The following is a 27,874-nucleotide window of genomic DNA, read 5'->3' as shown; positions in this document are numbered from 1 at the left end:
TAAAGGAATTTTTATATTGTTTTCCCAACATTTTTATGTCTCAACATACATCAAACTTGAAAGAATTAAAAGATGAAAACAAGTCAAAGAGAATTCATTGCCAGGACACTTTCACAAAAATACTCATAACATCAAAAATAAAATACCTAGGAGAAATCCTAGTAGAAGATGGGCAAAACCTCTGAAATTCAGGATCTAACCGAATGGAGGGATGTGTTATGTCAATGATTTGGAAAACTCAACATTGCCAATGTCAATCATCCTCAAATTTCTATGTCTACTATCAAATTTTTAAATCTAATCTCAATGATACCCTTAAGCTTTTCTTTTGGTTTAAATGACAAGCTGATTTCTAAATTCATACAAAATACAAGCAACCAAGAATGAACAGCACAGTTGGTAAGAAAAGCAACGATATTAGAGGAGTTAATATAAAGTAACTCTTGTAAATTAAAATTATTCAGACTAACTACAAAGTTTGAAATTCAGGGGGATAGTGAAGGACAGGGAAGCCTGGTGTGCTGTAGTCCATGGGGTCACAAAGAGTCAGACATGACTTAGCGATTGAATGACAAGAACTACAAAGTTATGATAATTAAGAAAATGCAGTATTGGTGCAAGGATAGACAAATGATAACATGGAACAGAATAGAGAGTCTCAAATAAGACAGACATGATTGCCCTTCTGCTTATGACGAAGGCAGCACTGCAGTGGGGAAGAGTCTTTCCAGAAGAAGATTCTGAGTCAACTGGATGTCCATACGGAACCTGACCCTTATCTCACACAGATACCATCCTAGGAATGCACAATAATATGCAAGAGAAATATAGAAAATTTCCATAAGATACTCTTAGAGAATGTTTTTAAGATCTTCAAGTAGGCAAAAAAATTTTTAAAGGATATAAGAAGCATTAAATGTACAGAAAAATGTTGGTAAGTTATATTTACATAAGATTAAGAAATGAGTTTATCAAAGGACACCATTTGATTAAGAAAATAAAAATAAAAGACCAAAGTTAAACATGGAAAATAAGTAACACATATTTGCATCCAAAGACATTGTCATGGCAAGTTATAATATCATATTTTAAATAGTCAAGAACTGGAAATAATTCAGATTTATACTGTCAGTAGAATGGGTCAGTACATGGCCATGTGATCATTCAAAGCATACTCTACAGTAATAAAAAAAAAAAGTGCTATAATATACAACATCATGTGTGAATCCCAAACATAATTTTGAGTCTATGAAATTAGATACAAAAGATGAAACATATGGCATCATTTTATATAAAGTTCAAACACTGATAAAACTCCCTATGTTAGTAGAAGTTGGGTAAGCACTTTTCCCCGTCGAGGAGAGGGGACGGCAGTGACTGTGGGGCTGGGACATTCTCTGTGTTGCTCTGGGTTGGGGCTCATACTGAGGCCTATACTTACTGCTCCTACATTGTTTTCTATGATTTTATGTAAGCAACAATGTTGCTTAAAAATATATTATTCCCCTTCACACTTCTTGCCCTGACCTGAAAAATGAATGAACAATGAGAATATCCATATTTCACCACAAAATCTCTGACTTTCAAGCCCGTTTAACCTCACTCTCTGCTCTTGGAGACATTTCACTCCAGGAGCATCCTGAGTACCAGTAGCCCTTCCCTCTCTCTTACCTGAGCAGATTACAGAGGCTGTGTTGCCATGGGAACAGTTAGGACCACCCAGGGCAGTCACAGGACAACTCCATAGGAAGGACTCTGCCCCAGAGCAGTGAAATCGGGCTGTTAGGATCTGATCACCTCCTTCCACCAAGTGTGGTCCTCCGGGGGTGGAGATGGCAACTCCACAGCCAAGCTGACGACAGACAACATTGGCATTGGCCAGACTCCAGTGGGAGGCACAGAGCGCTCTCCATCGTCCAGAAATCTTCATCTCCACCTGCCCCTCACACTGAGAGGAGCCGTTTGTCATGAGCCGGACTTCTGAGTATGCTGGTAGAAGAAGACAGAGTTTCAGCAAAATCACATGACTTTCTCACCTGAGCAGGGTGTTCACAGAGGTGAAAGGCCTGACCTGCATCTCACCTGAACAGATAACCTGAGCAGCTCCACTGTGGTGACAAGTTCCCCCTGGACAGGGCACTCTGGGGCAGACCCGGAGCTCAGGCTCCTCCCCCTCACACTTGAACTCTTCAGCCCAGACCCGGGCACTGGACTCTCTGAAGAGCTCATGTACCAGGACAGACACAGCCTTGCCACAACCCAGCTCTGCACAGATGACCTGGGCAGTGCGGAGTGTGAAGTTCCCATCAGACACTGGGATCCAGGCTTCTCCAGAATGCACTTCTACTCGCCCTGAGCAGGGTCCATCCCCTCCAGCCAGACGCACAAATCCTAAGAGGAAACAACAACAAAACCAGTGAGTGTTCATGGTACTGGCTTGGCAACTGGAAACCGCACATCACAGGCAGTGGAGTGAAAGTTTTTTGTTTTAGGAGTGGAGCATGTAGAGAGTCTTTGACAATTAGTGTCATAATTGAATTTTCATGAGCAGGTTTCTAAAGAGAAATCCAGGAGGATTACAAGGTCAGTTTGGAATGGTTGAATCCCAAAAACATACACTTTGAGACTGGTTAAAAATGTGAATTCCTTGGTCTAGGAGCCTGGAAACTACAGAGCCCAATTCAGATCATTGGAATGGCTGAATACTGGAAACACATCTTTTAGCATTGGTTGGAGAAGTGAATTTCTCATTTAGCAGCCTAGGACATATATACAGATCCAAAGACACTGTATAATATTCAGGCACTTAAACTTGAACATAGAGATATGCAGACCAGAAGCCACCCAGATGGACATGGCTATGAGATTAGAGACTTAGCCTCCAGATAAGCTTAGAAGCTTTCATGGGACTTGTGGGGCTAATATTCTGACCAGTTTTCTCTCCCAGAAGCCAGTCCTCAAGTGACTTAGGTTAAGGAAAGTCCTGAGGCTGGATCGATGAGGGCATGCCAACCTGTAGATGGGTGACGGCTCCAGAGAAGAAATATGGACACTATCACTAATTCACATTTATGGCATCACATCTTGTCTTTCTGATACTTTTTGATGCCAAAAAATTCCATGAATTCCTTCAGTGACCTCAGTGGGAAGGAAAATGAGCTAAGAAAACTCAGAGAGTCATAGAGAGAGAGTCCCAGCCATCTCTTTTGAAATCCTAGGATTTGTCAAAGAATCTGGGGGAGAGTGTGCTCTCAGTGGGAGTTTACCAGATAGCTGTTTCCACATCGTCTCCTAGTAAAGGTTTTTCTTCTTAAACAGGACTCATAGAAAATGCTAAGGGCTGATAATAATTGATTTTAATACTATCATTGTACTAACTCTAACCACAGAAAAATATGCATTCTTCTCAAGCACACATGGAATAGTCTCCAGGCTAGGTTACAAATAAGCCTTAACAAATTCAAAATTATTAAAATAATTCCAAGTATCTTACATGACCATAATGGAATGGAACTAAAATTCAATAATGATCAAAAAACAGGAATTTATGAATCTACAAAAATTAAACCACACACTCATATTTTAACATTGTTTTCCTCTTTCTATAAAGAATGCTATTTAGATAGGAATTGCATTAAATCTATAGATCACTTTGAGAAGCACAGGCATTTTAACAATACTAATTCTTTCAGGCCAGAAACACAGAATGACTTTCCATTGATGATATTATCTTTAATTTCTTTCATGAATGTTTTACAGTTCTAAAAGAAGATGGCATGTTGCCAAAGAGAAGGAGGAAGAAGAAGGAGGAGGAGGAGGAAATGAGCAAACAAGCCATAATTTGGAGAGTTCCAAGTTGAAAAAGCCTCAATATGGATAAATATGCAAATATTTGTGGCAAACACTTGTTGAATAGGTTGTTAGCATACTACATCACCCTCTGCTCCTCCCATCTACCACCTAAACTGCTATCCTTTCTCATTTTTCCCACTTCAGACAAGCAAACACCATTTTAAAAGATACAGATGGATGGAAAAGAAAATCAGAAAGGGTAGCTACTGCTGAAGAAGTAGGATGTAGGTGGGGTATATGACATGCAAGGTGGGATCAAGGAAGTTTTGAAACTAAAGGAGGAAAACCAAAATAAAAGTTCATCATTTGGTCATCAAAGGAACACATTTTGAACCGAATGAAGATAATCCAATGAAAAAACTTTATTTAATTCATCAAGTACAATTCCCTGATTTCTGGGTGTGTTCTCTTTATTTACTTCTGAAGTTCTTCCTGGTAAAGGACTGCTTAGTGATGCCCAACATCCAACCAAAAAATTATTAGAATTTCCAAAAGAGAGAAATGTAACCCATAACACATTTTTTTAAAAAAAACAATCATTTAAAGCAGGTTCAGAAATTACAGAAATGATTGAATTGGCTAAAGAGCTCCTTAAACCCCTAATATCAACATGCTTAATGAAGCATAAAAATAAACAGGGAGAAAAACTGGAAAAATAAACAAATGAGACTTCTGAAACTGAAAAATATAGTATTGGAATGAACATTTGAATAATTACACAAGAGACTAGACATTGCAGAATAAAAGAACTGGGAAGTAAAACATAGCAGTAGAAACTACCTAAATTGAACCAAAGAGAGTAAAAAGGCAGAAAAATATGAATGGAAACTCAATGACATGTAGGATAATATAAAAATATATAAAATATGTGTATTTGGAGATTCAGAATAAGGGATGTGAAGAAAAATATTAAGAAAAGATAAATGACATTTCCCCAAAGTTATTGAAAACTCTAAACCCACTGATCCAAAAAGCTAAACAAACCCCAAACAAGATAATGAAACCATTCTCAGAAAACTTGACAATGTAATTACTGATATTCATTGGTAAACAAACGAACAAAAATATGTTAAGAGCAGCCAGGCTTACTTCACTCTGAGGGAGAGGGTGGGAAGATTTGGGAGAATGGCATTGAAACATGTAAAATATCATGCATGAAACAAGTTGCCAGTCCAGGTTCGATGCACGATACTGGATGCTTGGGGCTGGTGCACTAGGATGACCCAGAGGGATGGAATGGGGAGGGAGGAGGGAGGAGGGTTCAGGATGGGGAACACATGTATACCTGTGGTGGATTCATTTTGATATTTGGCAAAACTAATACAATTATGTAAAGTTTAAAAATAAAATTAAATTTTAAAAAAAAAAAAAAAAAGAGCAGCCAGGGAAGTTTGACACATTATATATAGGGAACAAAAGGATAAATATTACTTGCTGACTTTTTGTTGGAGGCAATGAAAGTCAGATGACAATGTAAAAACATGTCAAGTATTGGGGTTGGGCATTTGTTAACCTAGAATTGAATCACCCAAGAAAATACTTTTCAAAATTGAATGAAAAGTAAAATGATTTCAGGTAAATGAGAGATGATAGAATTGGAGGTCACCAGACACACACTACACAAAACTGCCTCAGAAAGTTCTTCAAGCTAAAGGGAGATGACAGCAGGTGAAAACATGGATCCTCTCAAAGCTATAGAGACCGTGCTAAATGTTGATCCTCTATTAGAAGATTTAAGCAAAAATATGGGCAACAAACTATAAGATTCATAATAAATTTATAAATAGAATGTATGACCATGATAGCACCAATGACAGGGACAGGAAAGTGGAAGAAAAGTATAGTGACTGACATTGCGTGTTGTGACATTATATCATTTCAAGGTAAAATGTAATTGAGGATTAATAATTCAACATTGGGCTTTCCCGGTGGTTCAGTGGTGAAGACTCCACCTGACAATGCAGGAGACGTGGGTTCAATCCATGGTCTAGGAAAAGCCCACATACCACAGAGCCACTAAGCCTGTGCACCAAAACTAGTGAGCCTGCACTCTAGAGCCCAGGGGCCACGACTACTGAAGCTTGTGCACCATAGAGCCTGTGCACTACAGCAAGAGAGGCCACCGCAGTGAGAAACTCATGCCTGCAACTAGAGAGCAGCCTCTGATCTCCACAACTAGAGAAAAGCCCATGCAGCAATGAAGACCCAGCCAGCAACAAATAAAAATTACTCAAAAAAATTTTTAATTAAACATTATAATCACTTAAAATTCTGATATGATTAATAAATCAATACAGTATTTAAATTAAAATGATAAAATATACTCAAAGATTAAAATAAGAACAAAGATATAACATATAGCAGCTGCTGCTGCTACTGCTGCTAAGTCACTTCAGTCGTGTCCGACTCTGTGCGACTCCATAGATAGCAGCCCACCAGGCTCCCTGGTCCCTAGAATTCTCAAGGCGAGAGCACTGGAGTGGGTGGCCATTTCTTTCTTAAATGTGTGAAAGTGAATTTGCTCAGTCATGTCCAACTCTTAGAGACCCCATGGACTGCAGCCTACCAGGCTCCTCCGTCCATGGGACTTTCCAGGCAAGAGTACTGGAGTGGGGTGCCATTGCCTTCTCGGACAAATAGCAGGCAAGTACACTTAAACCCAGTTATATCAATAATAACATTAACTGTAAATAATTTAAGTACTCCAAATAAAGAACAAGATAATCAGACCAGATAAAATAAAACAAAACAATATACTGTCTTCAAACTTATATGTGTTTAAATATAAACATAGAAACATATTAAAGAGGTAAAAATTACATGCCATGCAAACACAAATCAGAGAAAACTCTATATAATATCTAAATTAATATCATACAAAGTCAGACTATAAGACAAAGAATTCATTCAGATAAAAAGAAACATTTTATGATAGTAAAATTCAAAAGAAATTATATAGTATTGAAACTGGTGGGTTAAAAATAAAGTGATGCTTAGAAGAAAATTTAGAACCTTGATGCTTCCTTGATGATTACATTAGAATAAAAATAGAAACAGAAGGAAATGATCCAAGACTTCACCTCAAGAATCTACAAAAGCAACCACAATCATGATGGAAAAGGAGGAATGAAAACTGAGCATAGAAATCAATTAAGAAGAAAGCTAATACAGGATCAAGAAAATCAATACAGCCCATTAGTGATTCTTTTAAAAAGAACATTAACACTGATAATCTTCTAGCAAGCCAATTAAGAAAAAAGAGGAACACATTAACAGCACCAGTAACAAACGGAGGAATATCATTGTAGATCTTCCCAACATGTAAAGATATGAGATATGAACCAGTGTTACTAATTTGAAAATTTTTTGTAAAATGGGCCAAGTCCTTAAAAACACATTACTTGTGAAACACAATTCACCAAAATCTGATACAGAAAAAAGAGAAAAATATGAGTAAACTTATTTGTTAAATAAACAGAATCCATATTATAAAAATTTTCCACTAAGAAAACTGCCAGCTACAAATGCTAGCACTTCCACGGAGCTGAGAAATGACTCCCACAACAGGATAAAGGAAGAGAGGGAGGAAAGGAATGAGGGCAGGAAGGAAGTGTAGCACAGAGGCTTTGGTGAATGAACAAATTGACGTGCATCTTTCCAACCCTCCCCTCCTGCAATCCTTGCATCTTCATCCCCTCATCATTTTGCACTTCAGTACTGTAGTCCCTGGTGGCTCAGAAGATAATCAAGACTCTGCCTGCAATGCGGAAGACCCAGGTTTGATCCCTGGGTGAGGAAGATCCCCTAGAAAAAGAAATGGAAACCCACTCCAGTATTTGTGCTTGGAGAATCCTATGGTCCATGGGGTCACAAAGAGTAGGACAGGACTGAAGGAACTTGGAACGCTTGCACCACAGTCCTTCACAATTTGTGTGTTCCCTCCCAGATCTTCCACTTGAACTCCATGAAATCTCCTCATTATTTCAAACAAGCTTCTCTACGTTCTCCTCTGGTCATTGTTTCCACTCTAGATTTATCCTAAACACGGTACTTCACTTCCAGCAATCCACTACTGAGGCTAAAATTTCTTTTCCTTACCTGACTCCGAAGGTTGAGCAGAAGAAATTCCAAGAGTTTTGATTAAAATAATGAAAATACATGCTATTCTAATCTTATTTCTGCTACATCACCACCACTTTGACTTATCTTCACATCATTAAAATATGTCTGAATATACAGAAAAAAAAAACAGACCAGGTGGAGGAAACTAGTGACAAAAAGAGAAATAAAAGGAACCTGGAACTGTTCATAAAAATGTGAGAATCTAAGTTAGAGCAATGGTAGTCAGGGTGCACAAACCACAATCAGGGTTTAAATATTAGCTCAGTTCAGTTCAGTTCAGTCACTCAGTCATGTCCGACTCTTTGTGACCCCATGAATCGCAGCATGCCAGGCCTCCCTGTCCATCACCAACTCCCGGAGTTCACTCAAACTCATGTCCATCGAGTCAGTGATACCATCCAGCCATTTCATCCTCTGCCATCCCCTTCTCCTCCTGCCCCCAATCCCTCCCAGCATCAGAGTCTTTTCCAACGAGTCAACTCTTCACATGAGGTGGCCAAAGTATTGGAGTTTCAGCTTTAGCATCAGTCTTTCCAATAAACACTCAGGACTGATCTCCTTTAGAATGGACTGGCTGGATCTCCTTGCAGTCCAAGGGACTCTCAAGAGTCTTCTCCAACACCACAGTTAAAAAGCATCAATTCTTCGGCCCTCTGCTTTCTTCACAGTCCAACTCTCGCATCCATACATGACCACTGGAAAACCATAGCCTTGACTAGACAGACTTTTGTTAAATATCAGAGCACTTCCAATTCTATACTTCTAAGTATATCTTAACTGGAATTAATAACAAGACATCAGTATTCTTAGGATAACATTGAGAGTTCTAATTTCACATAAAGTTTCAACATCACACACTCCATTTTCACTCAGATGCTGATTCATCAAAATATGGTAGAGACACCTGTAGTATTTCCACAAATTTATCTTCAGTTGGAACCATGATTATGACATTGTGACAATGAGGAAGGTTACTTGAGATGCCAGAAAACAGGTTTGTTTAAAACAAAAGTTTCTAACTAAAATTCAAATTCACCTTGAAAATAATTATTTTTAATAAGAATGATAAAGAGAATGGAAGAAAACATTTTGAAGAGATGAATAGATTTATGACATAAGTGCTGTAGTGGTTTCACAAATGCATACTTATCAAGCAGTTTTGTATGTCAGGCATACCTCAATAAAGTACTTTTTAAAAAGGAAAAGAATTCTTTCCTTAAGGGCATCAACTAGCATCATCAAAGATCTGCTGAAGGTGAGATTAGAAATGATCACTTTTCCAATGATCTTCCTGTACATAAACACCCAAGATCTGATTGGCTGTGGCTGTTAAGGACCTACTGCAGATGTCTTCAGGGCTCCCCTGTCCTACCATCCCATTAGATGGGGTGCTACTATCCTAAGACCAGCCTTCTACCTTAGGGAATTCACTGGGATAACTGACAATATCTTCCTCCAGTCCAGTTCTTCTGATGTGATTAATGACCTGGACATCCAATCTGCAATTGTGATAACAACTAGAAGCATCTCTGCCAAATACTGTGAGCACCCATTCACACCCTAGTTTCACTGCTGTCTTTCCTGCATCCACCTTGGCATAGGTCAAACACACTTAGGTAGCACTGAGTACTTCTTAGGAGTCACATCAGGTCCTCTTAGCTTCAATTCAGTTCGGTTCAGTTCCTCAGTCATGTCTGACTCTTTGCGACACCATGGACTGCACCATGCCAGGCCTCCCTGTCTATCACCAACTCCCGGGGTTTACTCTAACTCATGTCCATTCAGTCGGTGATGCCATCCAACCACCTCATCCTCTGTAAACCTTTTCTCCTCCCACCTTCAATCTTTCCCAGCATCGGGGTCTTTTCCAATGAATCGGTTCTTTGCATGAGGTGGCCAAAGTACTGGAGTTTCAGCTTCAGCATCAGTCCTTCCAATGAACACCCAGGACTGATTTCCTTTAGGAGGGACTGGTTGGATCTCCTTGCAGTCCAAGGGACTCTCAAGAGTCTTCTCCAACATCACAGTTCAAAAGCATCAATTCTTTGGCCCTCAGCTTTCTTTATAGTCCAACTCTCACAATCATACAGGACTACTGGAAAAACCATAGCTTTGACTAGATTGGTCTTTGCTGGCAAAGAAATCTCTCTGCTTTTTAATATGCTGTCTAGGTTGGTCATAGCTTTTCTTCCAAGGAGCAAGTGTCTTTTAATTTCATGGCTGCAGTCACCATCTGCAGTGATTTTGGAGCCAAAAAAAAAGTCTGTCACTATTTCCACTGTTTCCCCATCTATTTGCCAGGAAGTGATGGGACCAGATGCTATGATCTTAGTTTCTGAATGTTGAGTTTTAAGCCAACTTTTTCACTCTCCTCTTTCACTATCATCAAGAGACTCTTTAGTTCTTTGCTTTCAGCCATAAGTGTGATGTAATCTGCATCTAAGGTTATTGATATTTCTCCCGACAATCTTGATTCCAACTTGTGCTTCATCCAGTCCAACATTTCCCATGATGTACTCTGCATATAAGTTAAATAAGCAGGGTGACAATATACAGCCTTGATGTACTCCTTCCCCAATTTGGAACCAGTCTTTTGTTCATGTCCAGTTCTAACTGTTGCTTCTTGACCTACATACATATTTCTCAGGATGCAGGTCAGATGGTCTGGTATTCCCATTTCTTGAAGAATTTTCCAGTTTGTTGTGATCTACACAGTTAAAGCCTATGGCATAGTCAATAAAGTAGATGTTTTTCTGGAACTCTCTTGCATTTTCAGTGATCGAATGGATGTTGGCAGTTTGACCTCTGGTTCCTCTGTTTTTTCTAAATCCAGCTTGAACATCTGGAAGTTCACAGTTCATGGACCACAGCCTTGTCTAACTCAATGAAACGATGAGCCATGCCATGTAGGGCCACCCAAGACAGACGGGTATTAGTGGAGAGTTATGACAAGACATGGTCCACTGGAAAAGGAAAGGCAAACCACTTCAGTATTCTTGCCTTGAGAACCCCACGAACTCTTAGCTTCACTGCCTCTTATACGTGATGCACTTCAGCTGCTGTGTTGTGAACTTCAAGACTTCCTTTTCCTGCTCCCTCAACATCCTTGCAAATTGGTGTTTGCTCCCCACTCGGTTCATCAGGTACACCAGTGTGATGACATTTTCCTTGCCACACGTCCCACTTCGGGCCTCCTCTGACTGTGACCTAGGGATATTTAAATGCACCACTGAATTTCTCTCACACCTCTTCCTTGTGTAACTGCACCATGACTTCAGGTATGGTCACTTGTCCATGGGTCTTCACATGCCCTTTTGGGGTCACCACTGCTTGGTTGAGCCTGTTCTATTGGCACATCACCCACATACCAACCTGATGGAGTGTGGTGATTCTGACTTTTAGGACCAATGAGGATAATGAACCTTGTTGCCTACAACTCTCCTATGACACCACCCCCCCATCAATGTAGACACACCCTACTGACCATTATGTCAAAGAATACAGAACAATTACCATGCTGAGACTGTGTCACAGAGGTCAAATCCAGAAGCTAATGTGTATAAAATTTTTTACCTCACCTCTGCCTCCTGTGACACATCACAAAGACCCTTCACCCAAGTATGTTCTAAAGGCTGTATCCGTAATCTCGAGTCATTCTGGTAATAAGACAGAGGCTTTTCCTGCTAGAGATCCCCACACAAACCAGACAGGACTTACCTGAGCAGACTACTCCAGCATCCCAGTCGTGGGAATAGCTATCATTACGATAGTCTTTAATATTAGAATGCCTACAGTCACTGACAGTTGACTCCACCCCTTCACATGAAGTATACAAAAGCCAAATGGGGCCAAGCCCTGGCCCAAAATAAGCCCCTCCAGGAAAACCAATGGCAGCTCCACACCCCAGCTGTCTGCACACTACAGATGCATCCTTCAAGGTCCATTCCATATCATCCACTGTGCCCCATTCTCCTTGGTGCTTCACTTCCACTCTCCCCTCACAGCGGTGGGCTCCATCCTTCAGCCTCAGCTCCAGTACTGCAAAAGAGACACACAGCAGGAAAGATTTTAGAGTGGCATAATATTTAATACACTAGCTCTCTGAGGAACAAAATATGGGATATAGTATTTCCTGACCTCTGTGGTATCAACATTCCCAGCGTGGCCAACTCTAAGCCCCCAGTGTGCCATCACTGAACACAGAGCAGGAAGGGAGGCACCAAGTATTTCTCAGGAGCCTGTAGAACCAACTCCAGGGACACCACCGAGGACAGGCCTTCAGAGACTCTGGATGCTGCCCTCCCTGTAGATGTGCCCAAGGCTACTAGGGCCCAGCTTCTCCATCTCAGTTGCTCATGACCCAGGATCCAGGGAGGAATCCTCACTTTCCTTCCCTGTCCATAGGAAGCATCTCATCCAGCTCAGGAACAGAGGGCTGGGGTAACAGGCTCTAAAATGTCCTGATTATTCCTGCCATCTGGTGTTCATGTCTTTGTGTAATTCCACACTCCAATGTACCTAGTAACACGCATCTAACAAATGGAATTTGATGAAAGTGATTAGATGTCACTTTAGTGATTAAGTCATAAGATGACTCTGGTTTCTGCATATAAAAAGGAGTTAATTAGTAGGAACATCATAGATGGAGACATTACCAGTGTTCAGTTCAGTTCAATTGCTCAGTCATGTCTGATTCTTTGAGATCCCATGGACTACAGTACGCCAGGCCTCCCTGTCCATCACCAACTCACAGAGTTTACTCAGACTCATATCCATTCAGTCAGTGATGCCATGCAAGCATCTCATCCTCTGTCATCCCCTTCTCCTCCCACCTTCAATCTTTCCCGGCATCAGAAGACTCTATTTAAAAAAAAAAAAAGAACTAACCAGATATTTTGCAATTCTCTGATAGCTCAGTTGGTAAAGAATCCACCTGCAATGCAGGAGATCCCGGTTCAAATCCTGGGTCAGGAATATCTGCTGGAGAAGGAATAGGCTACCCACTCCAGTCTTCTCTTGGTCTTCTCTTGTGGCTCAGCTGGTAAAGAATCAGTCTGCAATGCTGGAGACCTGGGTTTGATCCTTGGGTTGGGAACACCCCCTGGAGAAGGGAAAGACTACCCACTCCAGTAAGGCCTGGAGAATTCCATGGACCGTGTACAAAGAGTCAAACATGACTGAGTGACTTTCACTTCTTCACTTCTTCAACCAGACACTTTGAAGCTGAATAATAAGTGAATGGGCTTCCCAGGTGGCACTAGTGGTAAAGAACCTGTCTGCAAGTGCAGGAAATCTAAGAGACTCGGGTTTGATCCCTGGGTCTGAAAGATCCCCTGGGGGAGTGCATGGCAACCCACTTCAGTATTCTTGCCTGGAGAATCCTATGGACAGAGGAGCCTGGTGGGCTACAGTCCATAGGGTCACAAAGAGTCAGACACGACTGAGGTGACTTAACAGGCACGATACAATGAGTAAACTGAAGAATTCAACACAGAGATTCAACAACAGACTTGACCAAGGGAAAGAAAAATAAGAAAGAATCAATGTGTTAGAAGAAAGATTAGTTGAAAGCATCCCAATAGAGGAGCCAAAAGAGAATGAAAGGAATATAGAAAGCCAGTGGACTCTATAAAGAGAAACAATGTATGGACTGGAGTCATATCAGAAGAAGTGAAGGAGAAAAGAATTAAGGGCTGAGGACTTCCCTGGTGGTGAAGTGGATAAGAATATGCCTGCCAAAGTAGGGGACATGGGTTCAATCCCTGGTCCAGGAAGATTCCACATGCCGCAGAGCAACTAAGCCAGTGTGCCACAGCTGCTGAAACGTGTGCACCTAGAGCCTGTGGTCTCCAGCAAGAGAAGCCACTGCAGTGAGAAGCCCGTGCACTGCAGCGAGGAGTAGCCCCTGCTTGCCACAGCTAGAGAAAGCCCACATGCAACAGGGAGACCTAGCACAGCAAAAAATAAATAATTATAAAAAAGAAAGAAAGACAGGCTGCGAATTTCCAAACCTGGGGAAAGATCTGGACACCTAAGTTCAAGAAGCTAATCCGTTCAGTTCACTCAGTCGTGTCTGATTCATTGCAACCCCATGAATCACAGCACACCAGGCCTCCCTGTCCATCACCAACTCCCAGAGTTCACTCAGACTCACGTCCATCGAGTCAGTGATGCCATCCAGCCATCTCATCCTCTGTCGTCCCCTTCTCCTCCTGCCCCCAATCCCTCCCAGCATCAGAGTCTTTTCCAATGAGTCAACTCTTCACATGAGGTGGCCAAAGTACTGGAGTTTCAGCTTTAGCATCATTCCTTCCAAAGAAATCCCAGGGCTGATCTCCTTCAGAATGGACTGGTTGGATCAGTCACCCCAAAATTTCAATCCAAAACAACCTTCTCCAAGACTCACAGAGTAAACTGTTCAAATGCAAAGAGAAAGAGAGAATTCTGAAAGTCTAAAGAGAAGAAAAAAATGATGTCACCCAAGAGAACTCCCATATGGAGATCAGCAGATTTGTCCAAAGAAACTTTGCAGACCACGACAGAAGGATTGGTAATATACTCCACTCTCACTCAGGGGAAAGCAGCTCCCAGGAAGAGAGGGACAGGAGAGGGCACAAGAGAAAGTGCTCCCTACAGAGTCACAGCAGATCCTGGGAGGGGAAAGGACCATCCCAGGCCCCCAGCACATCAGGAAATGAGTCACGGGGACCGGGGCAGGGACTTGGGAACTTATACATGTGGCACTGCACATCAACTGATCTTTACAAACAGAGGGACAAGTCGTTCATTAGAAGGACTGATGTGGAAGCTGAAACTCCAATACTTTGGCCACCTGATGTGAAGAGCTGACACATCTGTAAAGACCCTGAAGCTGGGAAAGAGAGAAGGTGGGAGGAGAAGGGGACGACAGAGGATGAGATGGTTGGATGGCATCACCAACTCAATGGACATGAGTTTGGGTAGACTCCGGGAGTTGGTGATGGACAGGAAGGCCTGGCGTGCTGCGGTCCATGGGATCGCAGAGTCAGACACCAGTGAACGACTGAACTGAACTGAACAGACAAGAGGTCCCCTCTCCTGGATGCAGGATTCTCTGCTCCATAATGGACACCTGGTGGGAACAAGTGAGGCCAGCAGGCAGAGCCTCTCACAGAGCCCAGTGTTAGGCAGACATGGCAACAAGCAGAGGGGAGCCCGAGAGATGGGGGAGAGGAGCCAGAGAGAGGCAGGCAGGTGTACGATTATCTCTGATCCAGTTACATGCAGCGGCCATGACACCCAGCCCTGTGGACACCCTTTGTGCTTCACAGACCAACGGACTCACTCCCTGCTCCCCAGCTCTGTTCCTCTCACACAGACAGGCTCCACCTCCCCTCACACACACACACACACAGGCGCACACACTTCCCCCCAACACACACTACTCACACACCCGTCACTCACCCTCACTCACCCACACTCACCGACACATACTCCTCACACACCTTAATACATCACTTGCACACTCCTCCTCACACACTCCACAAACACATACACTCTTAACACCCACAAACACCCTCACACATACACACCCTCACACACACACACTCTTCATACCCTCACACACACACACCCTCACACACTCCTTACCTGCACACATACACACACACAATCACAGAGCCTACAGGAGCAAAGACACAGGAAACACAGGGACCCGGGGCAGTGCTCACACACCAGGCACATGGAGCGTGTGGGAACAGCCCAGAGTCCCAGCTGAGCCCAGTCACTGGAACTTCTACACACTGAGAGCCACTGGGACTCCTAGAAGCTCCCTGAAAACTAGGGAGACCGTGGAGGGGACTTAGGCTGACCCAGCTCGATCCAGACAAAACCTCACGGCACTGTAAAATCTGCCGCTATGACCAATGGACTCCCCTCCCCCCACTCCCACCATGGGAGAGGAACCAGTATTCACATCAGCATGGTTCTTTTTTGGTCAGAAACACTGAGGCCAGGTTCCACAAGTCCAGACACCTTTCCCTTCATCAAAGCATCAACTCCCCTGCTGTGAGCCAGGACAGAGGGGCAGCTCTTACCTTGACCACCCACCACAGTGCCGAGGAGGAGGACACAGAGTCCCCGCAGGGAGAGGTGTCTGCCCAGAGCCATCCTGACCCCACTTCCTCAAGGTCACAGCCCCAGCTGCAGGATCAGCCTGTGAGGAGGCGTCAGGGTGCCGACTGGGGTCTATATAGACCACCCCTTACACCCTCCGTCCTGAGAGCCAATAGCAACACCTTTCACCATTTCAGGCACTATCAGAGGCTGCATCTGCCACTTTCTGAAGCTCAGACACCAATGAGCTTCTGAATCTTCAACATCTCCTTATATGAGCAACACGGTCCTTTGACCTCCTGCTTCCGTAGTCCTGACAGCTGGGTCCCACCAGTGGGACTCGGGTAGAAACGGTTCATCAAAAATCATGAGTGCCTTTCTCTCCCCTGATCACCCTGGCCAATATCTGCAGACTGTGAGATCTCACAGGGTCTGGGTGTGGGATCTGTTGACCCGTGGAGAATAACTTTTGCAGAATCAAATATTGATCTTCCCCAGCACTGAGCTCAGGGTGGAAGCAGAGAACTACAAGAAGTCTTGAAATACAAGAGTATTTATCAGGTCAGCAGAAAATGAGGACCAGGAGTACAGGAATTCACAGGTGACTGTGGAGGCATGAAGTGAGACCCAACAAGTTGGGGGGATGATATTGCAGGGTTTTCCCCCTTCTCAGAGTGATCTGGAGACTGGGTCCTGGAGCACGTGCCTAGATGCTCAGTCATGTCTAACTCTTTGCAACTCATGGACTGTAGCTCGCCAGCCTCCTCTGTTCAGTGGATTTCCCAGGCAAGAATACTGGAGGGGGGTGCCATTTCCTTCTAAAGGGATCTTTCTGACTCAAGGATCAAATCTGCTTCTCCTGCATTGGCAGGCGGGTTCCCTATAGGGACATTCAGACGTGTTAAATCCCTTTCCCTTTATTGCATTTCATTTTATGTGAAGTATCTCTTTCAGCTAGTCACTAAATGATGCTGACAGAGAGAAAGAGATTGCTATTACAGGAAACAAAGAGAAAGTAGGAATCGTCATTCATTTCTAGCGCACCAAATTAGGAGCAGGGATCTCTAGAAGAAAACATGGGGCTTCACTGATGGCTCAGCAGTAAAGAATCCACCCACAAAGCAAGAGACGTGGATTCGATTCTTGGGTCAGGAAAATCCCCTGGAGAAGGAAATGGCAACCCACTCCAGTATTCTTGCCTGGAGAATTCCACTGACAGAATGGCCTGGGCAGCTACAGTCCATCCTGTCAAAATAAGTTGGGCACGACTAAGTGACTAGACAACAAAAACAAGAAGAAAATTATTCTTTAGAAAGACTAAAGTTTTCTAAACTTCACATGTACCCCCTTTATATGCTGAGAGTATGGTTTGATAAGATTCAGAATACATTTGTATTATAAAACCGTAACTAAAGAAGACACAAAATATAATTTAAGGGAACAGCTCCAGAGAGATGGGGAAATAGAAAGTCTGCTACATGATAGCTGCAGGCAAGGGGCAAAGAAGGGGTGAGTGAAGCAGAGAAGAAAAAGGGGTTCATGCTGCCTGAAACCACCAATGAACCCACCTCCTCTGTTCTGCATTTAAGAGGAAAGGTGGTGGCAAGAATGGAATCCCAGGTGGGTTGAGGGGACAGATCCAAGCAGAAGGGATGATGTCGAATGTAGCCATTGCTGCCTTGTTCTGTTTCCACTCATCATAGAAGCTCCCAGATGCTCCCCCAGAAGGTACCCCAGGGTTGAATAGAGAGACTGAGAAGGGCCATAAGTGATGCAAAATAGAGCTCCCCCATCGAAATCCAAGGTCACTAATGTGCTGCCCCCTTTCCTCATGCCCCCTCAGGCTCAAGATTCCCATGATGCAGCCCTGTGGTCCACACAAGCCCACCCTGAGGCCCCCTCACCCTGACTCCATCTTTTCAGCACAGACGTGGAAGGAAGCATCTGTGACACACAGGCCCCAGAGTCCCCACCGGAGCTCAGAGACAGCCTCAAGAGCCACCCACGGCCCACCTTAAGGTCTCAGTAGGGCCAACACTGAGGGCAGCTGCAGGTTAGTCCACAGCCCTGCCACATCCCCCACCAGAGGGACCCCTCATCCCAGTCAGCAGACACAACTTCTCTGTCCCGCCATGCCTGTCCTTCATACTTGAGACGGGAGAAAAGACAGTTGAACACGTGCTTCTCTTCCTCTAAATATGCTAACATTTATCCATTATTTATGCAAGAATCACTTCCTTGTCATCTGGTCCTCTCACTCTCAAGCCCTGTGACTGTACCTGATCCCGTCTCCTTCTATATCTGGACTTTAACACATTAATGATAAAAATTTATTATAAATATCAAAACCAAAATTTACACTCAGTTGCTGAAGTAAGACCAGGATCTGCTCAGTCACTTAGAATTGATGCTCTACTCCCTCTGGGCCCAGAGTCATCATTCCTTACCCAGTTGTGGAGTCCACACCATCACCAGAAACCACCAGCCAGACACCAAGAACACAGGATGTGCTTCCTGGGGTCCAGTCATCCCTCCCACAGGGTGACACAGGGATGCGTTTAGTGAACCAGGTACACATGGTCTCAACTTGGGATGGAGATCTCACAGGTAAGATGCTGTTAGCAGTTCCAGACCCTTTATAGAAAGGGATGGGCTATAAGGAGCGGCAAACTCAGGGCTGGCAGCCTGTCCCCACAGCACCCTGTACCCCAGAGCTGGGGGTGCAGGGTCAACATGGACCAACTCACCCTCGGATGAAGCTACATCTTTCTGACACATAAAGAAATCTCAGTATCCACTCTCATCAAAGATTTGAGGAGGAAAGTTTTAGGGAGGACACTAATCCAGCTGTGTCCACAATGAACATGAGAGAGTGCAGTACAGGGTCAGGAAAACAGGCTCGGGAGCCAGACTGCCTGGTCTTGACTCACAGTTTAGCCACATGCCAAGTGTGGGCCTTGAACAGGGTTCTCACACTCTCTGATTAGTAAAAGGAGGGTGATGATCCCACCAAGATGACTGAGTTTGGTGAGGATTAGGTGAGTTGGCATTAGCATGTGATATTACAACACTAGTTAACAGTAGTACACGTGCTGATGCTGATGTGCTCAGTCGTGGCCAACGCCTTGTGAACCCATGCCAGGTTCCTCTGTCCATGGAACTTGCCAGGCAACAGCAGTAGTACATATTCGTAGTATTATGTACTACTGTTAACTTGCTTTCCTGATGGCTCAGATGATAAAGAATCTGCCTGCAATGCAGGAGATCTGAGTTCGATACCTGGGTCAGGAAGATTCTCTGGAGAAGGAAATGACAACCCACTTCAGTATTCTTTCCTGGGAAATCCCATGGACAGAGGAGCCTGGAGGGGCTACAGTCCATGGAGTCACAATGAGTTGGTCACAGCTGATCGACTAACACACACACATACTTACACACGTAGTAGTAGTAGAGAAGCAGTGTTAGGGCATCTCCCACCATCTCATCCCAGGAATCCCAGGACTCTAGAGCAGGAATTCAATTCTGTGACCTGGAGCCTTGACTGAGGCTGTCAGAACTCTCCCAGGAACCACATGCTGTGATGGTCATTGGTGCCAATCAGAGTTGTGAGTCTTCCACACATCACTCCTTCTCTCTGTGCCCCATGTAACTGCTCAAGAACCTCGACCTTACCACTGGTGAGCTTTTGTGAATTAAGTTGTTTACTTAATCATTTTACTTTATAAACTCGAATGTACTTGGTAAAACATTTTGTGTCTAATTCACCTCCGTATCCCCAGTGTTTGGCTAACTAAAAATTGTAGTGATGTCTCTTGTACACCTGAATGAATGAATGTCAGCCTGGTATTTTACACAAATCATTTCAATCAAAAAGAAATCTTTTAAGAAATAATTTAACTTGTTGTGAGGATGTAACAGCACAATGCAAGCTGCATCATTTGTTTTAATGATATTTCAATACTGTTAAATGGTATGAGCTATATATGGTTCACTTCAATGCCTTTCTGCAATGACTGCAGTAAATTTCAATAACTAGAAACAACCTAGCCCCAGTACAAGAGCAGTGCTGAGACACCCAGTTTTAAACATGTATAAACGCTGCAAATTTCTTTGCATATCTGAAGATAAAGAAGATAAACCACAGAACACTGACAGGTGAAGACCATGAAGCCTCCTGTTCTGGTCTTAATCAGATATGGCCAAGTGGTCAGGATGTTTATGTATTTGTCATTTGGCATATTTTCAATTCAAACCACACACAACTGTAACAGGAAGAAATTTAGTTATAAAAAAATTTAAACATCTTCCACCTTGAATTAGAAGTACAGAAGTAATGAGCAGAAAGAATCTTGTTCTTTTACTTAGCCTAACTATTTGTCCTTATGGATTGTGAAGCAATACAACATGTAGCATTTTATTCCCAAATCACCATGAGAAAATGGTGGTCAGAGGTTCAGTAATCTCTTTGCTAAGAAAGTTAATAATTAAACCTGCTGGCTTGAGGAAAATTTCCTCAGGACCAATCAGACAGACTAAAATACAAAATATTTTTAAATTAAAAAAGGGGTGTACAACTCTAAAGGAAAATGATTCACTGAGTTGTTACACCAAAGCGTTGGAGACCCCCTTCACCATCTGCGTTCCTTGCATGGATGGGACCAAGGTTAGTAAAGACTCCTTTACCAAAGACCACTTCATCACAAGAGCATGAAGGAAAGAGCAAGGTTATGAGCTGGCTTAGGTCCAGCCCATCATCTCTGTTCAGCCCGTTACAGTCCATAACCAGAAACATCGAACAGAGTGTGGCACTGAATTGGCCTCATTCATTCCTCCATAGTGCAACATCAGATACCCAGAGACAAGAGCAGATCAAAGCTAAGAAATCAAAGACAAGCAGATTCTAAGTGGAGAGCATTCAGACAAAGGGTCCTTCCCTACTGCTGTTGGAAAGGAAGAAGCCCTCCGACCCCAGGCACCACCTGTGGGAGGAGAGACAAGAAGATGCCTTCTGAAATAGAGGAAAACCAGTCTCAGCAGGGAGCTTGAACTAGAAATGACAAGACAGTTATTACCATGAACCCGAGCTAAGTTGAGGGATAAATTTTAAATGGGAGAGTCTGTGTTAACTTTATGGAACTTTCAATCCACACAAACATCCCTTGCTAGTGCACAAGATGAAATCCGTGATAAAAATACAGAATATTACATTTATGTATATTTCAATTCTAGGCTAGGCTAAGGCTAAGTCACTTCAGTCGTGTCCGACTCTGTGTGACCCCATAGACGGCAGCCCACCAGGCTCCCCCGTCCCTGGGATTCTCCAGGCAAGAACACTGGAGTGGGTTGCCATTTCCTTCTCCAATGCATGAAAGTGAAAAGTGAAAGAGAAGTCGCTCAGTCGTGTCCGACTCTTAACGACCCCATGGACTGCAGCCCACCAGGCTCCTCCATCCATGGATTTTCCAGGCAAGAGTACTGGAGTGGGGTGCCATTGCCTAGGGACACATTTTTAAGCCCATTACAGAAAGAAAATTCATAAATCTTCTCTTGTTTTTAAAAGCACAGAGTTGTCTCGTCTATGAACTCTTTCTAATTCCTCCAGCTCAAAATTACTGCTGTGTTTATTTAATCTGTAAAACCTTGCTCATTGTCTCTAAAGTGGGGGCTTCTTGAGAGGAAGTATGTGTCTTACTCTTCAATATCTCTTTAAAGTCAAGTAAAGACACATAGAGAGAGCTTAACAAATAGTGGATAAATAAAGAAATGAATGCATAAACAAATGATGAAAATCACCCTGCAGTTAGTGATACTGAGTGGGGAGGGTGGTGGGGGCAGGGGAGACACGAATCTGACTACTCCCACTCAGCACAGACAGAAGTGCAATAAGGAGCCAGAGACACACCAGACGAAGGAACCAGATACAGAAGGCCTTCTTCAAATCCCATTCTGGGGACGGTCTAATGACATTTAATTTCTGCACAAAATTGTACCTCAGAAACTTCACCAAGGCAAGGAAAAAAAAAAAAAACCTGACAGCATTGCTACCAAGGGTGTGGCATCAATAGTAATATTCATCAAATCGCTGTTTTTCTATCTCCCAGTGACTCATTCTGGCCAATGAAACGTGGGTGTTGTCACCTGTGTCACTTCTGAGTAGAGGCATGAAAACCCCATGCGACTCTGGTTTCTCTCTTTCCTGCCCCAGAAGCTGCGTGTTCCACATGGTACACGTGTAAGCTAGTGGAGCCTCGATGACCACAGTACGTTTGCAGGTTGGTAATGAATGTGTGTATGCATGTGTGTGTGCCTTCTGAGATTTGGGAGTCAGTTGTTCCAGCATCAGAACAGAGCCTATTATGAAGACGTGAAAGGAAGACAAAATCTGTCACATGAAGCAGGTACTTTTCTGGATCTCCTCTTCCTTCTGTGTCTTCATCCCAAGCTGCTCCCTCAGGTCTCAACTTGATTCCTCTTTGGGGCTTGGTTGATTCCTAGTCACCATCACTGATTGACCAACAACTAGACCTAAACTTCTGCGTAAGAGCATCCACACCTGGTGCAGCTCCTCCTCCCTTTACATCAATCTGCACTGACAGTTGTGCTTCCATTTCCCCATTTTTGTCTCTGAGCATCTTGACCTTCATCCTTAAACAGCTCTCCTTTGCTCTGAGTTAGTCAGTTCATCATCTTTGATCTTATTTTTACATTCCACCAATCCTGTACTAATGAAAAAGCAGCATGTACTTTCCAAACCTCTTCTGTTTCTTCTTGATTTCCGGAACAAATCTGATTCCTGGATTTAGTTCTCCATGTAGTTAATTAAATTCTTCACCTTTGGGTAAGAAATAATTTTGCCGAATTTTTATTTCCCTCAACTGAAGCAAATGGCACATTCAAAACCTATCTCCTTGTGACCATGTAACCGAAAGGTATGTGTGAGGAGTCCAGCTGCTAACTGCTCAAAAGCCAGTATACAGGCCAGGTTGGTGGAAAGAAAAGTTTGTTTTATTTCAGATGCCAGCAACTGGCGGGGAGGTGGTGGACTTCTATATAAGGGCCGACTCCACCCATCCCATGACAAGAAGAGGGTGAGAGCTTCTATAGCAGAGCTGGGGTGGGGCGAGGTTATATGCAGAAACAGCACAGTCATCTCTAACAGTCATCTTCAAATTGGTCATCAGTGGTCTGATTAGCATCATCTTGGTTGTCCTCAGTTCACTTCAGTCGCTCAGTCGAGTCCAACTCTTTGCGACCCCATGGGCTGCCGCACACCAGGCTTTCCTGTCCATCACCAACTCCCAGAGCTTGCTCATACTCATGTCCATCAAGTTGGTGATGCCATCCAAAGCATCCACTGGTTGTTTTAGGTACAGTTGGTCTTTAGTGCTTGGGTGTACTTGTTCCCATGTCTTTGTGGTCAGTTCTCAGAATTGTGGACGCTCAAGTCCTGGGTACAGTGCGGTCATCATGTAGTTCACTGCTCCGCCTGGTGTTTTGTGTCTATAAGGCAGCTCACAGGACACGGCTCAGAATATCATCTATAACCCTTGAGAAAGAACTAAAGGTCCTTGACTGTGCTTAATGACTACATTATTATTAGTTAGTCTCCTTTGACTGTTTTCCTTTGTTTCCACGTTTCTCCCTTCTCCAATTAAACATATTCTTTGACTAAAGTTTTCCACAGGCAAAAGGCAGGAAGAAGACACAGTGAGGAAGCAAGGATTGTAGAGTCCTCTCTGCTTCAACCACAGCCCTAGGGCCCCCTCGGCACTTGGAAGGGGCTGGTGCAAGGAGAGGCTCTGAAGAACACGCTTCATTAACTTCATGATTAACCCACCTCTGCTCAGAGCTGATGTAATTACCAACTGCAGAGCTATTCAGTTCTTGTGGGTGGTGATTCTTAAACCACTGCAACCTAAGGTTAGTGCCTCTGGGGTGGCACTCAGAGTTCAAAGCCTGAGTGATTGCTCAGACTCAAAGTCTATGAACTGAGGCTCTATTGCACATGGAGCTTTGGTGCAGCTGAGTCCTGCCCACAGACCAACCTCAGAACACTGGAAAATACAGCAATGTGTTCCTCCTTTAACATCAAAGACTCTGTGAACAGACCTCTTTTCCTTGTCATCGAATGCTTCCCAATCTGGGCATGCTAACCAAGGTTCCTGCAGTCTGTAGGCATTGTCTGAGGCCTTGCCAGGCCCCAGGATTGGAGTGAGGCCTATGCCTGTGTATAAGCTCTATATTTCCCCTCTCTGTAACTTCACAGATGCTCAGCTAATATTTATTGAATGGCTGAATGGCACAGTACTAAATATTGAAGATAAATTGTCTTGAATATAAAGAAATCTTTCTGAGAACATCATTTAGCTAATATTTTTGTTTTAAAGGCAAATGTTTCTGGCAATTAGCAAGGCAAAATTTCATTTTCAAAAACAAGCAGCTATCACCAACAAATATGTCACAACGAACACTGCAAATCTCTATCTCTAAGGATACACAAGACAAACCACAAAGTACCTACATGTGGCTTCTTAATAAGTCTTAATCAAACCCAACTGAGGAGACAGGATATTCATATGATTTATCATTGGCAGTTATTTCATTAAAACCACACAGCAATATCACAGGAAGAAAATTTGCGATTAAAAAAGTACAGCTGCACCATCGATATGGGAAGCAGATGAGGTGCCCAAAGATTTCTTTGGCTTAAAATAACACACAGCTTAATTAGTCTTTCACTTTTTGAAGGAGTGTCCCCTTCAGCTGATCCTGAAAGATGATGTGGAGACCAGGACAACTTAATTGTTCTGCACAACATTTAGAACTGTGAACTGATAAATTTGGATAATGTTGCTCTTTGAGTCCCTTCTTGTTACTTTTTGTGAATCTACTGTAGGCTTTTACATTTCTGTTGCCACATGGCTCACATAAAACATCTTAGAGGGACAACAGTAAATACTATACTGATAACAAATTAATTCCAATGACATGCAAAAGCTCTACCTTTTTATTCCCTTCTACGCATTTTGTTTTGGATGTCACAATTTACCTCTCTCTATATTGTATATCTACTAACAAAATATTTTTCTCTATAGCTATTTTAATACTTTCTTTAGACTAAAGCTACCTGACTAGCACACTACTATATGACAGTGTCAGAGTATGCTGAATTGGATTCAGTATTTACATTTACAAGTCTGTGGCATATTTTCACTTCTTTCATATAAAAATTAGCATCCTTCATTTAGTTTGAGGAACTCCCCTCAGCAATCTTGTAAGACAAGCCTAGTGTGGTGAATCCCCTCAACTGTTGTTCGTTTGGGAAAGTCTTTATATCATCTTCATTTATGAAAAACAACCTTCCTGAGAAAAGTATTCTTGGGTGGTAGGCTTTTTTTTCCCATAAGTTTGAATATATCATCCTTTCTCTCCTGGACAGTCAGGTTTCTACTAAAAAGTCCACTGATATTTTTAAGGAAATTTATCTTTTGTGAGCATTTACTTTTCTCTTGGAGAAGGAAATGGCAACCCACTCCAGTGTTCTTGCCTGGAGAATCCCAGGGACGGGGCAGCCTGGTGGGCTGCAGTCTATGGGGTCGCACAGAGTCGGACACGACTGAAGCGACTTAGCAGCAGCAGCAGCACTTTTCTCTTGCTACTTGTAAAATTCTTTTTCTTGATTACAAGCAATGTGTCATGGGGATGATCATTTGAATGAACTCTGAAGAGTGACCTATTAGCTACATGAACTTGGATGTCTAAATCTCATCAGATTTGGGACTTATCTGGTATTATTTCTTTAAGTACAATCTGTGTCCCTTTCTCCCTCTCTTGTCCTTCTGGGACTCCAATAATGTGCAGGTTGTTTCTGAGAATGTTACCCCAGAGCTCACACAGGTTCTTTCACTCTTTTTTATTCCTGTTTTTCTTTGTCCCCTGGTTGGGTAATCTCAATGGTCCTGCCTTCTAAGTTACAGAGTCTTCTGTTGTTGTTGATGCTCTAGGTAGCATTTTTCATTTTGTTGCATTCCATTCATTGTAGTCTTAAGCAACTGATCTAACCAGTCCATCCTAAAGGAATTCAGTCCTGAATATTCATTGGAAGGACTTATGCTGAAGTTGAAACTCCAATATTTTGACAACCTGATGCGAAGAACTAACTCTTTAGGAAAGACCCTAATGCTGAGAAAGATTGAGGGCAGGAGGAGAAGGGAACAACAGGGGATGAAACGGTTGGATGATGGCATCACCGACTCAATGGACATGAGTTTGGGCAAGCTCTAAGAGTCGGTGATGGACAGGGAAGCCTGGTGTGCTGCGGTCCATGGGGTCACAAAGAGTTGGACATGACTGAACCACTGAACTGAACTGAATCTTAAGCAACTGAATCTCTGTTTGGTTCATTTTTCTGTTTTGTTTCTTCTGTTATTCTCTTTGCCTCACTGCAAAGCTTAAGGGATCTCAGTCCCCCTACTGGGACTGAATCCAGACAACAGCAGCAAATGCATCGAATCCTAACCACTAAACCATCAGCAAACTCCCTGTTTAGGGGATAGAAAGCATAAAGCTTTCTATCTCTGTTTTTAAAAAAACTCTGAATTTATTCTGTGAAGTAACACCCTAGCTCAACAATTACTGAGCCCTAGCTCAACAATTACTGAGCCTGAGCTCTAGGACCCGCAAATCACAAATAGGAGGCGATGCTGCAACCCCTGAAGCCTGGGTGCCTAGAACCTGTTCACAATAAGAGAAGGCCACGCATGGAGAAACCTGCTGTCCACAGAGAAGAGTAGTGCCTGCTTGCTGCATTTAGAGAAAGCCCATGTGCAGCAACAAAGACTCATGCAACCAAAAATTAAAAACAATAATAATAATGATGAGAAATTTTTTTAAATCTTATTTTCTTCATATATTGTCTTCCTGAAATTCATTGTTTATCGTGTTTTCTTGGAGTTCACTGAGCTTCTTTGTGTGTGTGCCTTATTTCATCATATGTCATCTATTTCATCACTTCCCAAGTGAATAGCCATGTGAGCTGCCCCGGTAGAAGCCCTGGGCATCTTCCCATCCCCAAGCACAGCCTAGAACTATGAAGACTGCAAGCATGAGTGTAGGTTGGAGCCCTAGAAACCATCCAGAGTCATCAACCAAGTAACTGGGTGGGTCCAGCTCACAACCAGGCCAGCACTCTCAGGTTTTATATTAATTCAGCAGCTTCTCCACATGTCCACAATGGAATTGGCCGGGGCTGGGGATAAGGGTGGAGGGCAGGGGGTTTGTGGGGGTATTGCTGTGTAAACATAATCTTTACTTTGTCGCTTCTTCATGACAGCTCTCTCTGCACTGAGGAGTCACAGCACGATCACAATTACTTTTCAGTTAAGTTCAGTCACTGAGTCCTGTCCCACTCTTTGCGACCCCATGAATCACAGCACGCCAGGCCTCCATGTCCGTCACCAACTCCCGGAGTTCACCCAAACTCATGTCCATCGAGTCAGTGATGTCATCCAGCCATCTCATCCTCTGTTGTCCCCTTCTCCTCCTGTCCCCAATCCCTCCCAGCATCAGGGTCTTTTCCAATGAGTAAACTCTTCGCATGAGGTGGCCAAAATATTGGAGTTTCAGCTTCAGCATCAGTCCCTCCAATGAACACCCAGGACTGATCTCCTTTAGGATGGACTGGTTGGATCTCCCTGAAGTCCAAGGGACTCTCAAGAGTCTTGTCCAACACCACAGTTCAAAAGCATCAATTCTTCAGCACTCTGCTTTCTTCACAGTCCAACTCTCACATCCATACACGATCACT

At 43.1% G+C, this 27,874-nt stretch overlaps 1 protein-coding gene across 1 annotated transcript in view; it reads right to left on the bottom strand.

Annotated features, from left to right (window-relative positions):
- LOC129644144 (antigen WC1.1-like) overlaps positions 1-16,122 on the bottom strand; it is a 91,594-nt gene extending 75,472 nt beyond the window's left edge. Inside the window, exons 1-4 of the mRNA XM_055569596.1 lie at positions 16,050-16,122; positions 11,692-12,012; positions 2,083-2,391; positions 1,672-1,989 (exon numbers count right to left, since the gene is read on the bottom strand). Of these exons, the coding sequence (XP_055425571.1) occupies positions 1,672-1,989; positions 2,083-2,391; positions 11,692-12,012; positions 16,050-16,122 (1,021 nt within the window). The remainder of the gene's footprint in view (positions 1-1,671; positions 1,990-2,082; positions 2,392-11,691; positions 12,013-16,049) is intronic.
- Between the last annotated feature and the right edge of the window lie 11,752 nt (positions 16,123-27,874).

Source organism: Bubalus kerabau, chromosome 1 (genome assembly GCF_029407905.1).
Source record: "Bubalus kerabau isolate K-KA32 ecotype Philippines breed swamp buffalo chromosome 1, PCC_UOA_SB_1v2, whole genome shotgun sequence".
Lineage (NCBI taxonomy): Eukaryota > Metazoa > Chordata > Mammalia > Artiodactyla > Bovidae > Bubalus > Bubalus kerabau.
This window is presented reverse-complemented; position numbering and strand designations above follow the sequence as displayed.